This window comes from Pristis pectinata, chromosome 13 (genome assembly GCF_009764475.1).
Source record: "Pristis pectinata isolate sPriPec2 chromosome 13, sPriPec2.1.pri, whole genome shotgun sequence".
Lineage (NCBI taxonomy): Eukaryota > Metazoa > Chordata > Chondrichthyes > Rhinopristiformes > Pristidae > Pristis > Pristis pectinata.
Genome location: NC_067417.1, coordinates 37,516,978 through 37,535,752, shown reverse-complemented (window position 1 = coordinate 37,535,752; position 18,775 = coordinate 37,516,978). Strand labels below are relative to the sequence as shown.

The window sequence follows — 18,775 nt, the reverse complement described above, 5'->3', positions numbered from 1 at the left end:
AGAAAAAGATGGATGTTCAACATGGAAATGTTTCAATCATTGTACAATGGGGATGTTGTGATAATTACATGGGCATTAGCTGTTAGTGGAATGCTTAGTAGAGAAACAATGAAGATTTGTTCTTGTACTGAGTTTTCTGGCCTTGCTCTGATTCTAGCAGAAAATAAGCTTGAATAAAAGTAGGGTGTCATTCATAAACACGTTTGTGGAACCCTGATTTGGTTGGTTTTCTTACTGTAGATGTTGATGCTGGCTTTCAGAAGCAAGTCTTCAGATCAGTTCTCCATGCTGACATTTGTCTTGTCATTCCTAATATTGAGCTGCATCCCAGCCTGGAAGAAACCCAGAGTACTTTGAATAAAGCTTGTGACTGCATTATCAATGTTTCCAAGGGGTTGTCTGTGTGGGGAAAGAAAAGGATGACAAGGGTATGTATTATAGATATCCTGATCTTTGGCTAATGTGTAGTGAAGTTGGGCAATGCAACAGAAATTGGGAATTCATTGTAAGTTGTGATATTATCTCTCCAAGCACTTGAATTCTATTTTTTCTCCATTCTCTTTTATAAAAATTACTGTAAAAAGTGAACATTTATAAGCTTCCAATTGAGCTTTGGGAGTTCAGTGATGTAGATCCTAACACTGAGCTGTCAATGGTGATAAGGTAGAGTGTTAAGGAAACTCCAATTTCTTAATGTCATAAGAGTGAATTATCACGAACACTGTGCCTCAAAAACTACCTGAGCAAATATGATAAGCATTCTCGAAACAAACCAATTGAGAAGGTTGAAACAAATACCATTAATTTCATTAACAGAAAAAAATGAATGCTCAGAGAATGGCTGAACTACGGAGAGGTGATACACAGAGTGACCCTTTCATTAATGCTGTTGTAGATCCTGCTGAAGCCGATCGATCAGGTAAGTTTCATCACCCGTGAGTGTCAGGTTTATGCATCAAATGAATCAAGCAAGCCATGAATGTAATGAATTTGCTGTCACAAGGGACCAGGCTGGGAGAAAGCTGCTAACTTATTTTTTTCAAATGCTTTTTCTCAATCCAAGTGTTGGCTCTAATTTCTGCTGTAAACTGGTAATTTCACTTCAGGAATGAATTCTGTGGATGATGTGCGTCGGAATTCCTGATTTTTACAGTAGTTTCCAACTGATTGCAAATGACATCTAGTGCTCATTGGATTTTCCTTACCATCAACTGGGAAGAAATCCCTAATGTAAGATGAGGCAGAAGTTTCTCAGAGATTTTTATCCTCTCAAGTGAATGGACATAAATTTGGGAGCAGTTTTTCAATGGTATTGCAGACAAGATTAGGCATCATGAGGCTGACAAGAATAATGCATCTTTAGAGTCTCCTCCCAGAGTGAAGCAATAGTATGGACTGGAAGTTGACACCTGGGCTGAAATTTGGAAAAGCATCAAGAATGGGATGTGTACTTGTGAGCAGAGAGCGTAACGCTATTACAGCGCCAGTGACCCGGGTTCAATTCCCGCCGCTGTCTGTAAGGAGTTTGTACATTCTCCCCGTGTCTGCTTGGGTTTCCTCCGGGTGCTCCGCTTTCCTCCCACATTCCAAAGACGTACGGGTTAGGAAGTTGTGGGCACGCAATGTTGGCACTGGAAGCATGGCGACACTTGCGGGCTGTCCCCAGAACATTCTACACAAAAGGTGCATTTCACTGTGTGTTTCGATGTACATGTGGCCAATAAAGAAATATCATCATCATCATGAGTTTATGAATGCAGAAATAGAGCTGCAGTTAGAGTGGAAGAGTACAAAAGAACTGAAGCAAAAACAGAAAATGCTGAAAATACTCAGCAGGTCAGGCAGCATCTACAGAAAAGGGAACAGAGCTAATGTTTTGGGTCAAACATTTCACTATAGAATTTGAACTGATCAGGTGTCTCCCTGAAAATGGGTGTATTCCTTTCTGAAACAATTATGTTTTTGTAAGGAGAAAGGAATTAGATTATTTAATGGGGAAGGAAAATGTCTATTTAAGCAGAAAAGGGCAAGGATATGTACAGGGGTTGGGGAGGGAAAGCAGGGCTTTGTTTTCCCCCCCTCGCCCCCACCATTGGACCACCCCCAGTAATGAGTAGGAGGTGCTTGCAAGCACCGATGTGGATAATGTGTGTGTTCAATGTGCCTCTCCAAAAGTCATCAATTCTATTTTGCCCCACAGCCTCTTGAAGAGAGCTGAATGACTAAATAAAGGAGGTGGGAGGAAGAAGGAATCTGTAAAACTGAGGTGTCCGTAAAGGTGACAACCAGAAGGTGATGGCAGACAAAGAATATCTGAAGAAAGCTGAAGAAATATCATGGTAGTGTAGCGGTTAGCGCGACACTATTACAGCACCAGCGATCAGGGTTCGATTCCCGTCGCTGTCTGTAAGGAGTTTGTACGTTCTCCCGTGTCTGCGTGGGTTTACTCCGGGTGCTCCGGTTTCCTCCCACATTGCAAAGACGTACGGGTAGGTTAATTTGGGTTTAAAATGGGCGGTGTGGACTCGCTGGGCCGGAAGGGCCTGTTACTATGCTGTAAATAAAATTTTAAAAAAAGGTGAAAGCACTTTTTTTATTGAATTGTTGGAGAGTTCCACTGTGAAGGGGAAGGAGAAAGCTGAGAATATGTTGGGTAAAATGCGTGTCCAATTGTTCAGATAAATCAGTTAATTTTATATTCACAGGGAGGCTTCATTTGGAAGATGGAAATTTATTGTGTTTCACTTCAATGAACAGTAATATGGACTTTTTTTTTCCTAATAAAGCACAGTTGAAATGTATCATCTTCATTTCAGGTGCAGATACTGTTGCTGTCTACACCCAGACTAATAATTACTACAAAATAATTTCAGAAAATAAAGAGATAATTAAGCTAGTTTCTCTTATTTCATCATCCATCATCTCATTTAGAAAGGTAAGCTAATTAGCCTGGATTTTACTGAGTTAATTTTATAGTAATGCTTAAATTAATTCTTACCTGGTTGCACTCTCTGTAATTATAATGAAACTTTTGTTTATTTCCAATGGTTAATAAACTGTTAGAACAGTGGGAAGCAAAAACTTGCTACTGGTCTGACGCCTCGTCGGGTCAAAAGAGTTGTCAGACTCGGGTTGAGCCAGTTCTTTATAAATAAATGAACTAATGCTTAGGATTCTATAAATAAATGTATTATTTTGTAAATAAATAAATACACATTTATTATCAAAGGCTATATTGGAGGCCCTGCATTGCTGGATAGAATAGGCATGTGCTACTTGCTGTATGTCCAAGCAGGAGTGGCATCAGGATGGGTATCAAAAAAATTGACAAGTCCTCAGACTCAGATCAGCTTCAGATTGGCTGTAGTCATGCAAGGTTTGGGTCAGATTTTAATTTTAGAACCAAACGGATCGTTTCTGGGAGGAGGAACACATAGTGAATATTTGTAAGATATTTGATCATTGTACCTTTTCCGAGCTTGAATGACATTTTCATTGGCCATTTCTGTAACATTTTATGACAGTGTTCTTATTTCCAGTGTTTGTACTTGAATCCCAGCTTCAAGTGGTGAAGCTAACATGTTTCACCAGATTGTGACTGGAACAAGTAGAGTACCGTAATGAAGATTGGCATTCTATGAGAGGAAAAGTGGTAACAAGGGCACTCTTTACTGCAGAGGAGGTCGGCCTGATCGCCTTTCAGTGGATTAACATTGACCTTTCCATTCATCAGCCAAGAAAAGACAGTGTAGTACCTAGAAGCAAGGATAAGGGGATAAAAAGCAGGTGCTTTAGAAGACATAGACCAGCAAAAATCTGTTTTGTTCATTACCTGCAAAGGTCAAATGCTGAACAGATTTAACAAAAACTTGCAAAATAATGGGTAGCATTCATTGTTCGAGGTTTGCATGTTCTTTTCTATATGTAATCCAATTTTATATTATTTACTAAAGTGATAAGGACAGTATTCAGTAAGTTATGATCTCAAAAGCACTGCCTGAAAAGGTGGTGGAAATGGGGTTCAATAATAACTTTCAAATGGAAGGAGAAAATTTGGGAAGACCATGGAGGATTGGGATTAATTGGACAGAGCTTCCAAAAAGCTGGGCCTTCAGTGTGGTATCACTCCTTGATTCAATGAAAATAGTAAAACTGTGAAAATTCACTCAACATTCCAATATAATTAAAATTCTGAAGTTCTTGCTTTGTCTGTTCCTGCGCTAGGACCTACAAGAAGTTTTGGAGAAATTGAGCAGCTATAGTTGTATCTGGAAGAACGATCGTGAAACAACTCTCAAAGAGTTTATGAAAGAAAACCCTTCACTTTCTGAACTTGAGTTCCAAATCAAGTTTTATCGCAATCTGCAGGTCCAAATTCAAGCTGAACCCAGAGTTATTTGTATGGGTCCTTTTGCACTGTATGCAGGTACATTTCCAGAGCTTCATTTACAAGATTAAACTCTATGATCTTTGGAAAGGTAAAATAATTTAAAGCTGAAAATATTGGCTAAAATAATAATATTTGGAAAACTCTTTAAACAATTAGTGTTGCTCAAAAAATACTTTTAATTTACTTGTAAAGCCTCTATGTAGAAAGATGAGCATTAAATTTATTTCTTGTTTAATATTGATTTGCTCCCAGCAGTGATACCCTAAATTTTTACTGAATTGTTGAAACACACTTGGAAAATATTAACAATATTTTTCATTTGTGGCTGATGATGTGTGATGAGGAGACTCCCTGCATAAGTACTCAGAATGCCTTACTGAACTCATTTTATTTCTTTAGTAGTTTCTCTGAAATGTAATGTTTTTTTTTAAACAGATGACTTGAAGGTAGCCTTGATGGAAGAATGCAGAGCCTGGATGACTGGGTTTTCTCAAAACTGCAATAAAAAATATAGAACAAACCTGGAAAATATCTTGATCTTCATAGAAGAGACTTCGAAGAAATTAAATTGCCCAGTCAATGATCTGGATGACATTAGAATAATTGTGAGTTCTTTGAAAGAGATGCGAGAAAAACAGATTGAGATTGATTTACAAATTGGACCCATTGAGGTAGGAGTACTTCCTCATTTTATTACAACTTTTTGCAATGATTATTCCTTATTCAAAGTAATAATTATACTGAATTTTGCGTTATTATCTAGTCTTTTCAGCTCTGTGATAAAGGATCATAGTGGTAGAAAATGAATTGACCTGAGAGGGTTTTATGAAGGAATCTGGGCAGTTTGAACTTTACTGTGATGCTGGTGTTGCCAGTAGTAAGTTGTCCATTATTGTGGGTAATTTCCCACCTCATTGAATGGTTGGAAAGGGTGGGGATAGAAGAGTTATAGTTGTTCTAAGTACAGGGTTAAGACACTGCAACAGTTCACCTTACAATTAACACATGCTTATATAGTAAAACTCTGATAATCTGGCACCCTTGGAACCTTGCTGGTGCCGGATGAGTAGATCCGGACAATTGGATGTTACTCCTTTTACCACAACACACTTTTATTTCACTTTCTTTACATTTTATACAGTACTATAGTAAATTTTTCAGTGAACAGCGTGAACGTAAAGTGAACAGGAAACATGGCTGATAAATTTAAAGAAGGCATGGAAACAGGACCCAATGAGCTTCAGCCTTTATGCAAGCACTCAAGACCCAGATTCCGACAGCACAACTGGCCCAATTTCTGGGCCCCAGGTCCAGCCACAAACCTACCCATCTTCTTGACCTTGGGTGTGTCCGACCCTGACCTCAGCTATGGCTGCACAACTTGCCCACGCTCCTTGTTAACATCTGGCCAGCCTTATGAATATGCAGGTCTGTGGATAGGAAGTTTGCAGATAACAAGTATTTGGTGTACAAATCAGTGAGCCAGATGCTGAACCATTGGGACTTACTTACAATTGGATGCTGGATTACTACAATTTTACTGTACTTGCTTTTAGGATGTTTTATATTGAAACTAGTGATAAAACTTCAGAAAAGTATTCTGTTTGCCAACCCATTTGAGGCATAGAAAATTTCTACCAATGTTTCTCTGCATAATCCTATAATTTACTAGAAGGGTAAGGAAGTCAATGTCTGCATCCTCTCCCAGGCTAACATGCCCATCATTGAGGTCCCAGTTATTCTCAGTCTGCTGCGTTGGGTTGGCCTTGGTGTTCACATGCCTGACACCGTACTCCTGAATAGACACTATTCTGCGCTCTGTTGTGTGATGAGGTTACAAGGCAGATCTAGAAAAAAATGCTTAATGATGTGTTCAAAGCTTTCTTGAAGAAGTGCAACATTCCCACTGACTCCTGGGAGTCTCTGGCCCATGAACCACTGAAAATGGAGAAGGAGCATTCTGGATGGTATTGAGAAGCTTGAGGCCATTCATCTGGAGCAGACAGAAGCCCTGTATAAGTGGCAGAAGAAGTGGACCACGTCACTGACTACTCGCCTGCCTGCCTCATCAGCTACCTCCTGCCCATCTGTGGACGTGTCTAAGGTTGCCATATTGGCTTCATCAACCACTGCAGAACCCACAAAACTGGAGTGGAAGCAAGTCATCCTCAGTCCTGAGAAACTGCCCAAGACCAGCAGCTTTGATGAAGGAAATTTAAACTATGCTTTAATAATCTAATATAATCTTTAATTTTCCTGGGGCACATCCTTCCATTGTTGATACTAAAACTCTATCTTTTTCATCCTGAATCTTAAAATGCATCCACAATAGTGCAATTTGATAATGTGAAGGGGATTTAAAGGGTATCAGGATAGATTAAAAAAAAGAGAGGAAGAAAAGATATAGGTGTTAATAAGGTGAGAAGAAATGAGACCTTCTGGACCAAGTGCTTCGGTATTAGAAATGCAAAGTAGAAGTATTACTATGAAATGAAACTTCAGCAGTCTGATACAATAATAACATTGTTCAAACACCACAGCAGCTTAAATTGTAGTTACAATCTTTTAATACAAATTAATTTATAATTCAAAGGCTGTATCTGGTTTGGTTTGACTGTTGTTTCACATTTGGACTCTCAATTTTCGTGATCTCTGCAGATACACTAAATTTCTCTGCCTGATGTAATATTAATTAAGAACATTGATATAAATTAAAATTAAACATCTTCACTTCACTTCCATCCAGGTGGATTCAAATGCATGGGGTTGTGGGTGAGTGATCAGATATGAAATGCATTTGGCCCCCAGTTCAGTACATCCTGGAAGCAGTGGTGAGCTTAGCTGCAGAGCAGGAGGTCAGTGTTTCTGACCTCCATCTGTTCCATACCTTGATGTTGTATTGCCTTAATGTACCAAAAAGCAGAGGTAAATAGCCAGTCATTCCCCACTGAGCTGCTGCATCAGAGCATGATCTGGCCCAATAATTTTGGCATTAAATTAAGGTTTCACATCGCTGGGTAATTATTTTCATTCAACTTTGAATTATTAACAAACTAGGTTGCTGCAGGGATTACAGAATGAAATGCGGGGACAACTTTGAAAGAACTTTTCTTGTCAGTGAGAATAATAATGAAACCACAGGTAAAAGTAAGACATTGGGGCATTGAAAGCAAAATCTGTTCTGTTATTGGCTTCCATTTTAATATTCTGCAGGAATTCTTTGCCATGCTGAATAAATATGAGATGCAAGTTGTTAAGGAGGATTCTGACAGAGTGGATACATTGCGTTACACTTGGGAAAAGCTTCTCGTGCATGGAACAGAAGTACAAAATCATCTCCTTTCTTTACAACCTTCATTCCGTGCTGAACTGATCATCAATGTTAAAACATTTTTAGGAGATTGTAATACCTTTTTCCAAGACTATGAAAAGGTACTGCAATAACAATTTCCTCCCAATAATATTTTGGATAACCACTTGGCCTGACTTTTCCTAGTTTGTAAATCTTCAAGGATAAGTGATTTGTCGACATATATTGACCTGACTCCAGCTTGCTGGACTTGAGTATAAGTAACATTGAACTGATTAAAATGTCTTTGATGATTTAGTTTTAGATCTTGAGGCAATGTTTGCAGAAATTCACACCAGAAAGCCAAATAGTTAGCACTCAGCATGTTTTTCCAGGAATCAGTGCACCAAAAAATGATCATTATGGCATTATATGTAGGGAGATGCGTTACTGACACCCATGTTGTGCTGGGAGCCTGGCACAAACCCTTCCCCTTCCTCTTGCTGTGTGCTGCTGATGCAGGAACTTGGCATGAATTCCTGTTTTCTGCTGGCGCTCTCACAGCAATGAATCTGACAAGGCTCGTTGTGGAGAGACTACCTGTGAGGGCTGATGTCGGGCAGGCTGAGGCGATCAGTGTGAATGTTCAGTGCTGAGATGTTTTGACTGATGTACTGATGTCAACACAAAATAAGTGAATCAAAGGAATGCTCCAGTAAAGGCTCACTGATGTACCAGCACTTGCCACAACAGAAAATGGATTGTTAAGCTTAGCGGAGAAAGTTTAATGTATGTGCAAATTGTCATTGGATTTTAGACGTGATTCTGGTACTATCACTTCATATTGAAAGGATGGAGTCAATAAACAAACTGAGCCAAAATTAATATTGTCCCAATACACCAGGATTATTAAAGTAGTAACAAACAATCTGCCGGAGGGACTCAGTGGGTCGAGCAGCATCTGTGGGGGTTGGGGTTTGGAAATAATTGTCAACGTTTCAGGTTAAAAACATGCATCAGGGTTTCAACCCACAACGTAAACCATTCCTTCCCCTCCCACAGATGCTGCTTGACCTGCTGAGTTCCTTCAGCAGATTGTTTATTGCACCAGATTCCAGCATCTGCAATCTCTGGTGTCTCCTTATTACAGTAGTAGTCGAAGAAGAAATTTGCAGTTGAAGTACAGAGCTAAAATGGACTAAGGAGTTACATCCCTCCTCGAATTAGCCCTTTAGAGAAAAATAGCCATGCATAACAAATGAGGAATGTTAATTTTAATTTATGCTGAATTATAGAAACATAGAAACGTACAGCACAATTCGGGCCCTTCAGCCCACAAAGTTGTGCTGAACATGTCCCTATCTTAGAAATTACTCGGCTTACCCATAGCCCTCTATTTTTCTAAGCTCCATGTGCCTATCCAAAAGTCTCTTAAAAGACCCTATCATATCCGCCTCCACCACCGTTGCTGGCAGCCCATTCCACGCACTCACCACTCTCTGAGTAAAAAACTTACCCCTGACATCTCCTCTGAATTATGGTGGATCTTGGAAGCAATGATGTTAGCCGTATGGTGTTAGGCTTCTAATTTTTTGGCTAAAAGTTGTGCCATTCTGACATGTATTATTTTGTCATCTCTGTTGAAAATTGCAGACTTGGGTAAGGATAGGATAAGGTTCTGATGCAATGTGATAACCCCAAAGTGAATGGCACAGACATTCAACAACAGCATTTTTTTTCTTCTACACCTGATATTATTTAATAATTGTAATTATAATTTTATAGTATACAGTATAAATATCAAACCGAACTGCATGGCACTTCTTGTGAACAAAAGTTCTGAAAATTATGTGGTATTACTATAGGAAGGTTACCTTGTCAGCTTAATGCTCCAATTGAAACAGTAGATGCAGTCATTTTATATGAAAACACTAAGCAACAGTTACCTAAGATAAAGCAGATTACTGTGCCGAGTTTAATTGAAATGGCGTCCCTTGAATCAATGAGGTGTTCTCCAGCAGTGATCCCACCTAAACATTTATGGTAAGTGAGAGGGTAGCTAATATAAATGGGATAGGCAGGTGGTTATTATAGTGGGGGCCCACCTCGTATAGAATATGCTGTATTTATCATACTTATAGTCCTAGATCCCCGGTATTTTTCAAAGCAAAATCTGAAATAAAAACACAAAATGTTGGAAATACTTGTATGTCAGGCAGCATCTGATGAACAGAGAGGGATGAACAAATTTGATGTTTCCATTGAAATACTGTTGGATTCACTAATTGCCTTTTGGATTAGCAGTGGAGGTTGAGGAAGAAGGTTTCATTATTTCTTATGCCTGTCAGGGTATTTCTTGGGTTCTATTCATTGCTATTCTGTTTGTTATTGTACAGTCAAGTCCTTCTGTGTTTCCATTTCATTAGGGAGGACCCATGCAGCTTGGCTTGTCTCCTCAAGAAGCTAATGACCAATTGGTTATTTATCAGGTATAATGAGCATGGAGCTTGTATGGGCTTAATTACCTCCTTGGGTGGGGCCATCTTTTTGCATTGCATTGAAAAATGTATAATTGTCCATGTTTTATTTTGGCTTAAAGTCTGTTTTTGTGAGTGCAGGATTTATTATGTTGGACCAAGTAAACACTGACTCTAATGATGAATCTTGTAACACTTATCAATGTTTAATGAGTCAGTTAACTGCTATAGTGTCACACTGATTGCGAGTACCATCCATAATGCTCAATATTTATTAATGGGTCACTAGCAATTTGGAAAAAGCCACAAGGGTCCACCTGTGTATACTCACATCTATCACTCATCCAGCCCCTGAGGTAGAGATGCAAAGTGAAGTAATTAGATGAGACCACTGAATAAATTAGAACTATGTCAGTTTATTTATGTGGTTGTATGATCCTCAAAGGGTCTAAATAAATCTGAATTTGTGTGATATGCTAGACAAATCTGTTTTTTTTGAAGTGGTGGTGGGGGTTAGCGGGAGGTGGAGAGTGGTACCATTATGCTTGTTAATACAATTAACAAAAGTGGAAAGAACTAGCCTCACCGGGGACCATCTGAAAGCTTTGTGACAAGAAATATATTTTTCAATATACAGTATCTGCCAAATAAATTATTTACTGAAAGTATGCTTTTTAAGAGCAAATTTTGATCACATTTTCCAATTTAAAGATAACAAGAAAGGTTAGTACCTTTACATCGTAGGGAGCAATATGATCCCCACAGTCCTTACAATGTAAAGGAATTAACTGACATTTTGCTTTGGCAGAACCCTTTGGTCAAGGATACATCTCTTCCCTCTTTTGAAACTAAATGGTTCATCATAGTAGTCTCTAGTGATACAGTTTTGCTCATCGTACTTCTAAGACTAATGCACTGTGAGAACTGATGTACGTCATCAGTTGAGTTGACTTTAAGCTTCAACTATGTTTTCTGAGGTAAATTGAGATGATTTAAAAATTATGTTTCTGAACACAATGTTATAGTTTGGGAGTTGTTCTGGTGACTTAAGTTGCACAGATCAAAAGCTTCATTAGAATATCTCCTGTCAAATATTTTCAGAATCGTTTTGACAACCTCTATCGCAAATTTATCACTTACACTGCTGGTGAGGAGCTCTTTGGGCTGCCGGTTACACAGTGCCCTCAGCTGTTAGAGGTAAAAAAAGAGCTGAACCTTTTACAGAAACTTTATGGCCTCTACAATAATGTGATCAACACAGTGAACAGCTACTTCGACATCCTCTGGGCTGAGGTGAATATAGAAAAGATAAATAATGAACTTCTGGATTTTCAAAACAGGTTTGTTAGCTTGTTCATTCTATGCAACTTTATTCTGATAATACACAAATATATGAACTTATTGAGAGCAGTAGAGTACTTGCAGAAAGAAGCGGGCAACCATTTTGAATTGTCTGTAAATTTTATCAGGATTTACTTATTTTTCAGCTTGTTTGCCATGCTCAAAGCTTATGTAGGTATGTTAGAAGTGAGGCAAATCTGCATTTTAAAACAGCAAAGCTAAATTATCAGGAAGATGAATGTTCTGATGTACATAATTTGGTGTAATACAAACGCACCCATTGCTGAAATCATCACTGCTTAATCAGGAACGTTTCATAACCAGTAAAGCTGCTGCCTCACGGCTCCAGGTCCTGAGTTCGACCCTGACTTCAGATGTTGTCTGTGTGGAGTTTGCACATTCTGCCTGTGATAACATGGGTTTCCTCCGGGTGCTTTGGTTTTCTTCCACATCCTAAAGATGTGTAGGTTGGTAAATTGCCACTAGTTTTTAGGCGTGAGGTAGAATCCGGGGGGAGTTCAGGGAATGTGGGAAGAATAAAAATGGGGTTAATGTTGATGGGAGCTTGATGGTTGGCATGGGCTGAAGGGCCCGTTTCGTGACGAATTGATTCACTTTTAGTAGTACAGGCAAGCTTGATTGAATATCTGCTGATACTGGAGAGCTGAATCAATCTGAACTGAAGGGTTTAATGGAATATGCATTAGAACAACAATAGAACAGTATTTCTGATTGGCTAAGGGGCCAGAATGTTTGACCTCTGCTCACCAACTTCTCACCTAGTAGTAATGGTTGCAATGCATGCCACTTGGTAAAATCCATCGACTTTACTGAACTATCCTTGTCCAGTAAAACCTGCACTGCACTGGTATCAGCATACACGGGAGGTTGTGTTTGGGCCTTGTCAATGCTGAAGACTACAGCAGTAATGACGCACCCACAAATCTTACTTCTCAGCTTAGCAAGGAACACTCAGAAACGTGGATAAAAATTCCCCATTGCGAATCCTATTGTTGCACATTATATGAACACAGCAAATATTTTGTAACCTACATTCTGAACCTTAATGCATGGAATGCTACTCTGCAGTATCAATCCCAATAACTTATTCTAATGCCTCACCTGTAATTAAATTCTTTTTAATATATTTGAATAAAATTTTATTTCTGCCAATCTTGCAATAGAATCTCCTGTTTTATTGATGCCGCTAATCTGTTAAATCTTTCATGGGAGTTGATGGCCCAGTTGTTTGTCCACAAAGTGCCATTTATATAATATATATATTTTCTTTGGATTCCACTGCAATATGTGCAGATTTAAAATTCCAACAGGACTTAAACAATTAATCCTATAAACAAAACAATGTGAACTCATTAATGACATTAAGCAGAGAATAAATACATTCTTTTGACCAATATTTTCAGAATTAGTGTTAGGCAGTGTGGACTTTGGTCACTGGCTTGTTGTTGAAATGAACAGTTCTTCCAAGTCTGCCACCTCTCACCAGGAAGGTAAGGGGAATGTTGGCAGTAACAGCTGGTCTCTGGCTCAGGATCTGATAGGAACCTTCTCCCCTCCACTGATCATTTGTTTTTGTAGTTACAAAACTCGTATCTCTGTAACTTCTACTGTATTTGCTCTGAGCTCAGCAAACAAGCTAGAGGGTAAGTAAATTCTGACGAGAATTTGCTGTTTACCTGTGTTAAAGAATAAAAGTCATTTTGAGGAGACTAGACTGTGGGATGCTAACAAAGTGCACCAACCTTTTTCTCTTTATAATTACTTGCTATTGACTTTCACAGAAGTTCCATTATTTGTAATATAGATTCATTGTTGGTTTTAATTTCACTTAAGCCAACTGTGTTTACTACTGAGTCTAGTGTTATTTTATAAGCAAGCTTGTATTTTATTATTTGATTTTGGAGTAATGTACCAAGGTGGCACATACTGCCTGTCCCTGGTTATTCTGAGGACTTGGGTAAAGGAGTGAATTTTCATAGGCAGGAAGTTCTTAAGTGTCTGGAGAAGAGCTGGTGTGCTTGATCTTATTGCATGTTGTGCTTAATAAAGACACTGGTTGCTGAAGTGCTGTGCGATGGCAGTGCAGGGACCATCTTGCATACCTAATGAGGCAAATGGCAGGGCCAAGGCAAATTGGTTCATTGGCCATGATTATTTATTATCAGTGGTATACAGATGTTGGTTGTGGCAGTAGGCAACCTGAGTTGGAAAAATTAAGTCTCTTCAGATGCTAATTGAAGACCTCAGCACATTCTGTGCATGTGGAATCAATCAGGAGGGCAGTCGAAGTGATATAGAATCTGAAGGAGCAGGATAGCTCCTCCTAGTCCCACAATAAGTTTTGTGAAGTAATTTAAACCTTGCCTTTGGGCAGCCTCCTGTTAACAATTTAAGATACCTTTGGTTTGGCTGCTTTATGGGATGTTAGCATAGTTGGCATTTATTCTCCTCCCCTAATTTTCCCTTGAGAAGGTGAGCCACTCGCTCGAGCAGCTATGGTCTGTGGTGTGAAAAAAATCTCTCAATGGTGCTTGGAAGGAATTCTTGGATTTTTACCTTGGATGGGGTTATCTCCAGATGAGGATGGCTGGATGCCCTTGCTTTTCCAGATGGTTTAAATCACTATTTTGGGAAGGTTCTTTATTTTGTAGTGATTAAATTATGCTAAGGTATTAAGCCTTCAGTTTTCATATGAAACACCAGTTTCGTGAATACTCAGTGGACACCTCTGGAAGAGCTTTCAATTTTGTAAAAATCAGGCTGTCACAGATTGGCTATATTTCCTTTTGGTTGATTTCATTGCAAAAGAGTATTGCTATTATTTTTAAAAACCCTCCCTCCAATTTAAAGCATTTTCAGAGTTTTTTCATTTTCATTTCAGTAAGTGTTTTTTCATAGCAGCAATATTTCGAAGACTGGTTACCAGCTGCACCCTTTCGGAATTGCGGGTTTTGTTTGTATAGGTTACAATCAATGGGTATCTAATAATGATACATTTCAGATGCCGCAAATTGCCTCGAGGTTTGAAAGAATGGCCAGCCTACCTTGATTTAAAGCAGACCATTGATGACTTCAACGAAAGCTGTCCCCTGTTAGAGATGATGTCCAATAAGGCTATGATGCCTCGTCACTGGCACCGCATTGCCCAAGTCATGAACCAAGACTTCGATGTTGACGGTGAAACATTTAAATTGTCCAACATAATGGAAGCCCCACTTTTAAAGTACAAAGAAGAAATTGAGGTGTGTTCTGATTTGTAGAAATGTTGGAATTGCAATGTATTTTTATTATTAGTTTGTGTTAAAAGAGGAAGGAAATTCTAGACGTTCATTTTAAAATTTAACCCTGGGCTTTATTTCATTCTACGAACTAATTTAAAGAATAATTTATTCTGTTTAAGTGATTCTTTCCTGGTGAAATTAACTACAGAAGAAATGTTATAGTACATCTGCTTCCTGGTCCTGGTTTTCACATCCTTGTGAGCTGGTTCAAATGATCAAGTAATCAGGTCTCTGGCAATAACTTCAAAGAGTGACTTTTAAAAGAAGAACCAATACACAAAGTGGAAAGGACTTGAAAATCAAGGCCGTTTTCTGGCTTGGATTAATTCAACAATTTATCTGATGACTCCTTTGAATGTATTTCCTCTGATATTACTTGCAATATTACATTTAAAGAGATATACAAAATATTGTTCCATCTACCAACTCCTTTTCCTCTTCAAACTCCGTGGATGAGTTGTCATCTCACAAAGCCAAGTTTATCTTAACTTGTCTTCATGTCTGATGTGCTCAAATTAAGCCTTTATTTACTGATGGAGCACTGAAACATCATTAACAAGGGCCATCCTCTGTGAACTAACCCTCCTTGCCATTTTTTGACATTTCTGCAGTCTCTGCCACAGATGACCATAACGTGTTCCTCCAATATCTCTCATCATTAGAACTGCTTTTATTTGGTTTGTCTCTTGCATATTTAATCGTAGCCAGAGCATTATCAGGAGTAGATTCTTTTCTGACCTTCCATGTCGGTACCTCTGGAAACACCTAGAGTTCTATCTGCCATCCCTTGCTCTTCTTCATCCACATGTTGCTTCTTAGTACGTCATCTGAATGCCCAAGGTCCAGCTGCGCTTGTCACATGATGACACCATCCCTCCCCCTCTCCCCCTCATTTCCATACAACCTAATGTCAATGAAAATATGTTTGAAATCCAGGGCTGACATGTGTTTGAAGAGCCAATTCTCAGAGAATCCCAGGCATTTGCAATGCCATGCATTGATGAGCAATGTGTGCCTAGATGTCATGGCTGAGATTTTTACCCAATCATGAGGTTTGTGGATGGCAGGAGCCATTCTGGTGAAGCAGGACTCCACAGCATTGCGAGGCCCACTACAATGTTACTGCAAGGAAACTACCTCACCAGGTTGCAGGCCATGAAGTCTAAGGCTGGGAACTTGCCTCCCACCCCAATTATGACCCTCTGTATATTGCAAACAGATGCAAGGATCATGGGGTTATTCAAGGTTTTATTGCCATCTACATATATACTTATCAACACTTCACCAAAGTTTAACTTTCCTTACACAAGAATTACTAAGCTGCCTTATTTTACAGACCCCTGTGAATGTATAGAGTAACTATTAACAGATTTGCTAACTTAACTTTAAATTCAAGAATATGTCATGTCTGTTTCCTCTTTGATTTTGATCCATTTTTATTTTTTAATACTAGATATTAATCATTATGGTTGATTTTCTTTTTTTCCCATGGGCATCATTTCGCCAAGAACCTGCTCATTTTTAAAGAAAAGTATTCAGACTGTGGTATTCTCATTTGTAACTGGTTAGTTTCATCACAAAATGATTTGAGGAAGCTTGTTGGTTTCTGTTGGTTTCTGTTCAACTCATACTTGGTTTCTGTTTTTTGGTATTAGGATATTTGCATCAGTGCTGTGAAAGAAAAAGACATTGAACAGAAGCTGAAGCAGGTCGTTGCAGAGTGGGATAATCAGTACTTCACATTTGCCAACTTCAAATCACGTGGTGAGCTGCTTTTGCGAGGTGACAACACCTCTGAGATCATCTCTTTTGCGGAAGATAGTTTAATGGTTCTTGGTTCCCTCCTGAATAACAGGTGAGGTCTCAGTGTGTGCCCTGTACATAAATGGCTTAGTTAACTTTAAGTTGTAAAAGGAAACCAAATGGTTCAGCTTTTAACAAACAAAACTGGTGGAATGAAATGTTTTGTTTTGGTATATTTTTGACTGGACTTTGGCTGTCTAATCCCCCAGCTAAGCTAGTGTTTCATTTGGTTACTATCTATCTCCAGGGAATTTCAATTATTGCTGTCGCTTGCAGCAATTAGAATATCTGTTCAGTGAGTCATATATATTGGGAATCAAATGTACATATCCAACATTGTAAGTTATTAGAGGATTCCATTAAGTATATCAGTCAATACCATCTCAACAATCAGTTATGCATTTGTGGGAATCAAAGAGCTAGTTAATGCAAGAACTAATTGAATAGTTTAATTTATATTATTCAGTTTCAATGTACTAATTTTTCATTAGAAAAACAAATGAAGAAACCAAGGCTATAGGTCAGGACTCAGAGAACATGGATTTGACAAAAGTCAATTATAGAGGGATGATGGGATATATTAAGATTTAGTATTCAGGTAATGCAAAGCTTGTATCTTAATCTATAGATTTTAAGAGGTCAGGAAGATTGAGGAAGATGAGGATATTCACAGCTCTAAAAGGTTAATTAAAATGCAAGAATAAAGTAGAGTGCTTGGGCTGTCTGTAGAGTGGTGCAGGATCTGAAATGTAACATTTTAAATACATGGCATATTTTAAGATAGTTTATTAAATCTCAGCTTTGTAATCTAGCATTAGACAGTTTATTCTTTTAAAATGTGACCTTCAAGAGGTCAAACAACTTGAACAATATAGTAAAATATCTGAAGTTATATTGTGTGCCATAAAAATTATGAATGATTGGAAAATCTGAAGTAAGAATGAATGAAGGGTAGTGAGTAGTTTAGCTATGATGAGATTCAATTTGAAAACAATGGTTATTGGATTATGATCATTATACTTTTTGTAAATGGCTTGTACTTACAAAAAAGCCTTAATCAACTTTTCCTTGGGCACCAGTGTTTGTTAAAATAAATTCATTTAGTGACAAATTTTATTAAACTTATTAAAAAGTAATAATTTGACTACAGACTACCAATCTGCCTATTCTTAACTGCTGTCTGAAATAGACACCCTAAATTTCTACTCAATTCAGTGAACAATTAGACCATAAGAAATAGGATCAAGGGGCCATTCAGTAAGATCATTGATGATCTAATTTTCCTTGTCCACCCTATCTGCATCACTCTTGATTCCCTCACTGATTAAAAACCTGTCTCTCAGTTTTGAATATATCCATGGATTTCCTCATCACTCTTGATTCCCTCACTGATTAAAAACCTGTCTCTCAGTTTTGAATATATCCATGGATTCAGCCTCTACTGCTTTCTGGGGCATGGAATTCCAAAGGCTCACCTTTGAGAAAAGAAATTTTTCTTTATCTCAGTCTTAAATGGCCACCCCCTTATTCTGAGACTAGACTCTCCCATGAGGGGAAACATCCTCCCTGCATTTACCTTGTTTCTCCCCCAAAGAATCTTGTATGTTTCAATAAGATCCCCTCTCTTTTTCCCAAACTCCAATGAGTACACACCCAATATATTCAACCTTTCCTCACAAGACAATCCCTCCTAAAGTAGTTAACCTTCTCTGAATTGCCTCCATTTTTGCTTGAATAAGGATCAAAAATTATATGCAGTACTCTCAATGTGGTCTCACTCAATTGTAGTCAGACTTCCCTACTTGTGAGCTCCAATACCCTTGAAATAAAAACCTTCCTGATTATGTGCTGCAGCAAATGCAGGCTTTAGAACTGCTGAATCAATTTCATGTACGAGAACCTTCTATTTTCCCAGCCCCATTCTTTAAGGGCCTATGTTCACTCTGACCTTGTCCTTTTATGTATTTTGTTGTCACTTCCCACATTTTTCACACAATTTGCTGTCAGTTTATTTTTTCCTTGATTACCTTTTCAGTCTTCCTTGCTGGATTCTGAATTTATTCCAGTCTCCGGGCCTACCACGAAATGTTGCCTCCTGTATGTTTTCTTCTTCAACTTAATATCCTTCTTAACTTCCTTGTTTAGTCAAAGTTGGTTCATTTCTCCAGCATAC

General features: G+C 38.4%; 1 protein-coding gene across 1 annotated transcript in view; it reads left to right on the top strand.

The window, feature by feature from the left end:
- Nucleotides 1-18,775, top strand: part of LOC127577482 (dynein axonemal heavy chain 5-like) — a 146,682-nt gene that overhangs the window by 39,487 nt on the left and 88,420 nt on the right. Inside the window, 10 exon segments of the mRNA XM_052028706.1 lie at nt 241-428; nt 817-919; nt 2,817-2,935; nt 4,225-4,426; nt 4,826-5,061; nt 7,604-7,822; nt 10,106-10,168; nt 11,258-11,496; nt 14,520-14,760; nt 16,455-16,654. Of these exon segments, the coding sequence (XP_051884666.1) occupies nt 241-428; nt 817-919; nt 2,817-2,935; nt 4,225-4,426; nt 4,826-5,061; nt 7,604-7,822; nt 10,106-10,168; nt 11,258-11,496; nt 14,520-14,760; nt 16,455-16,654 (1,810 nt within the window).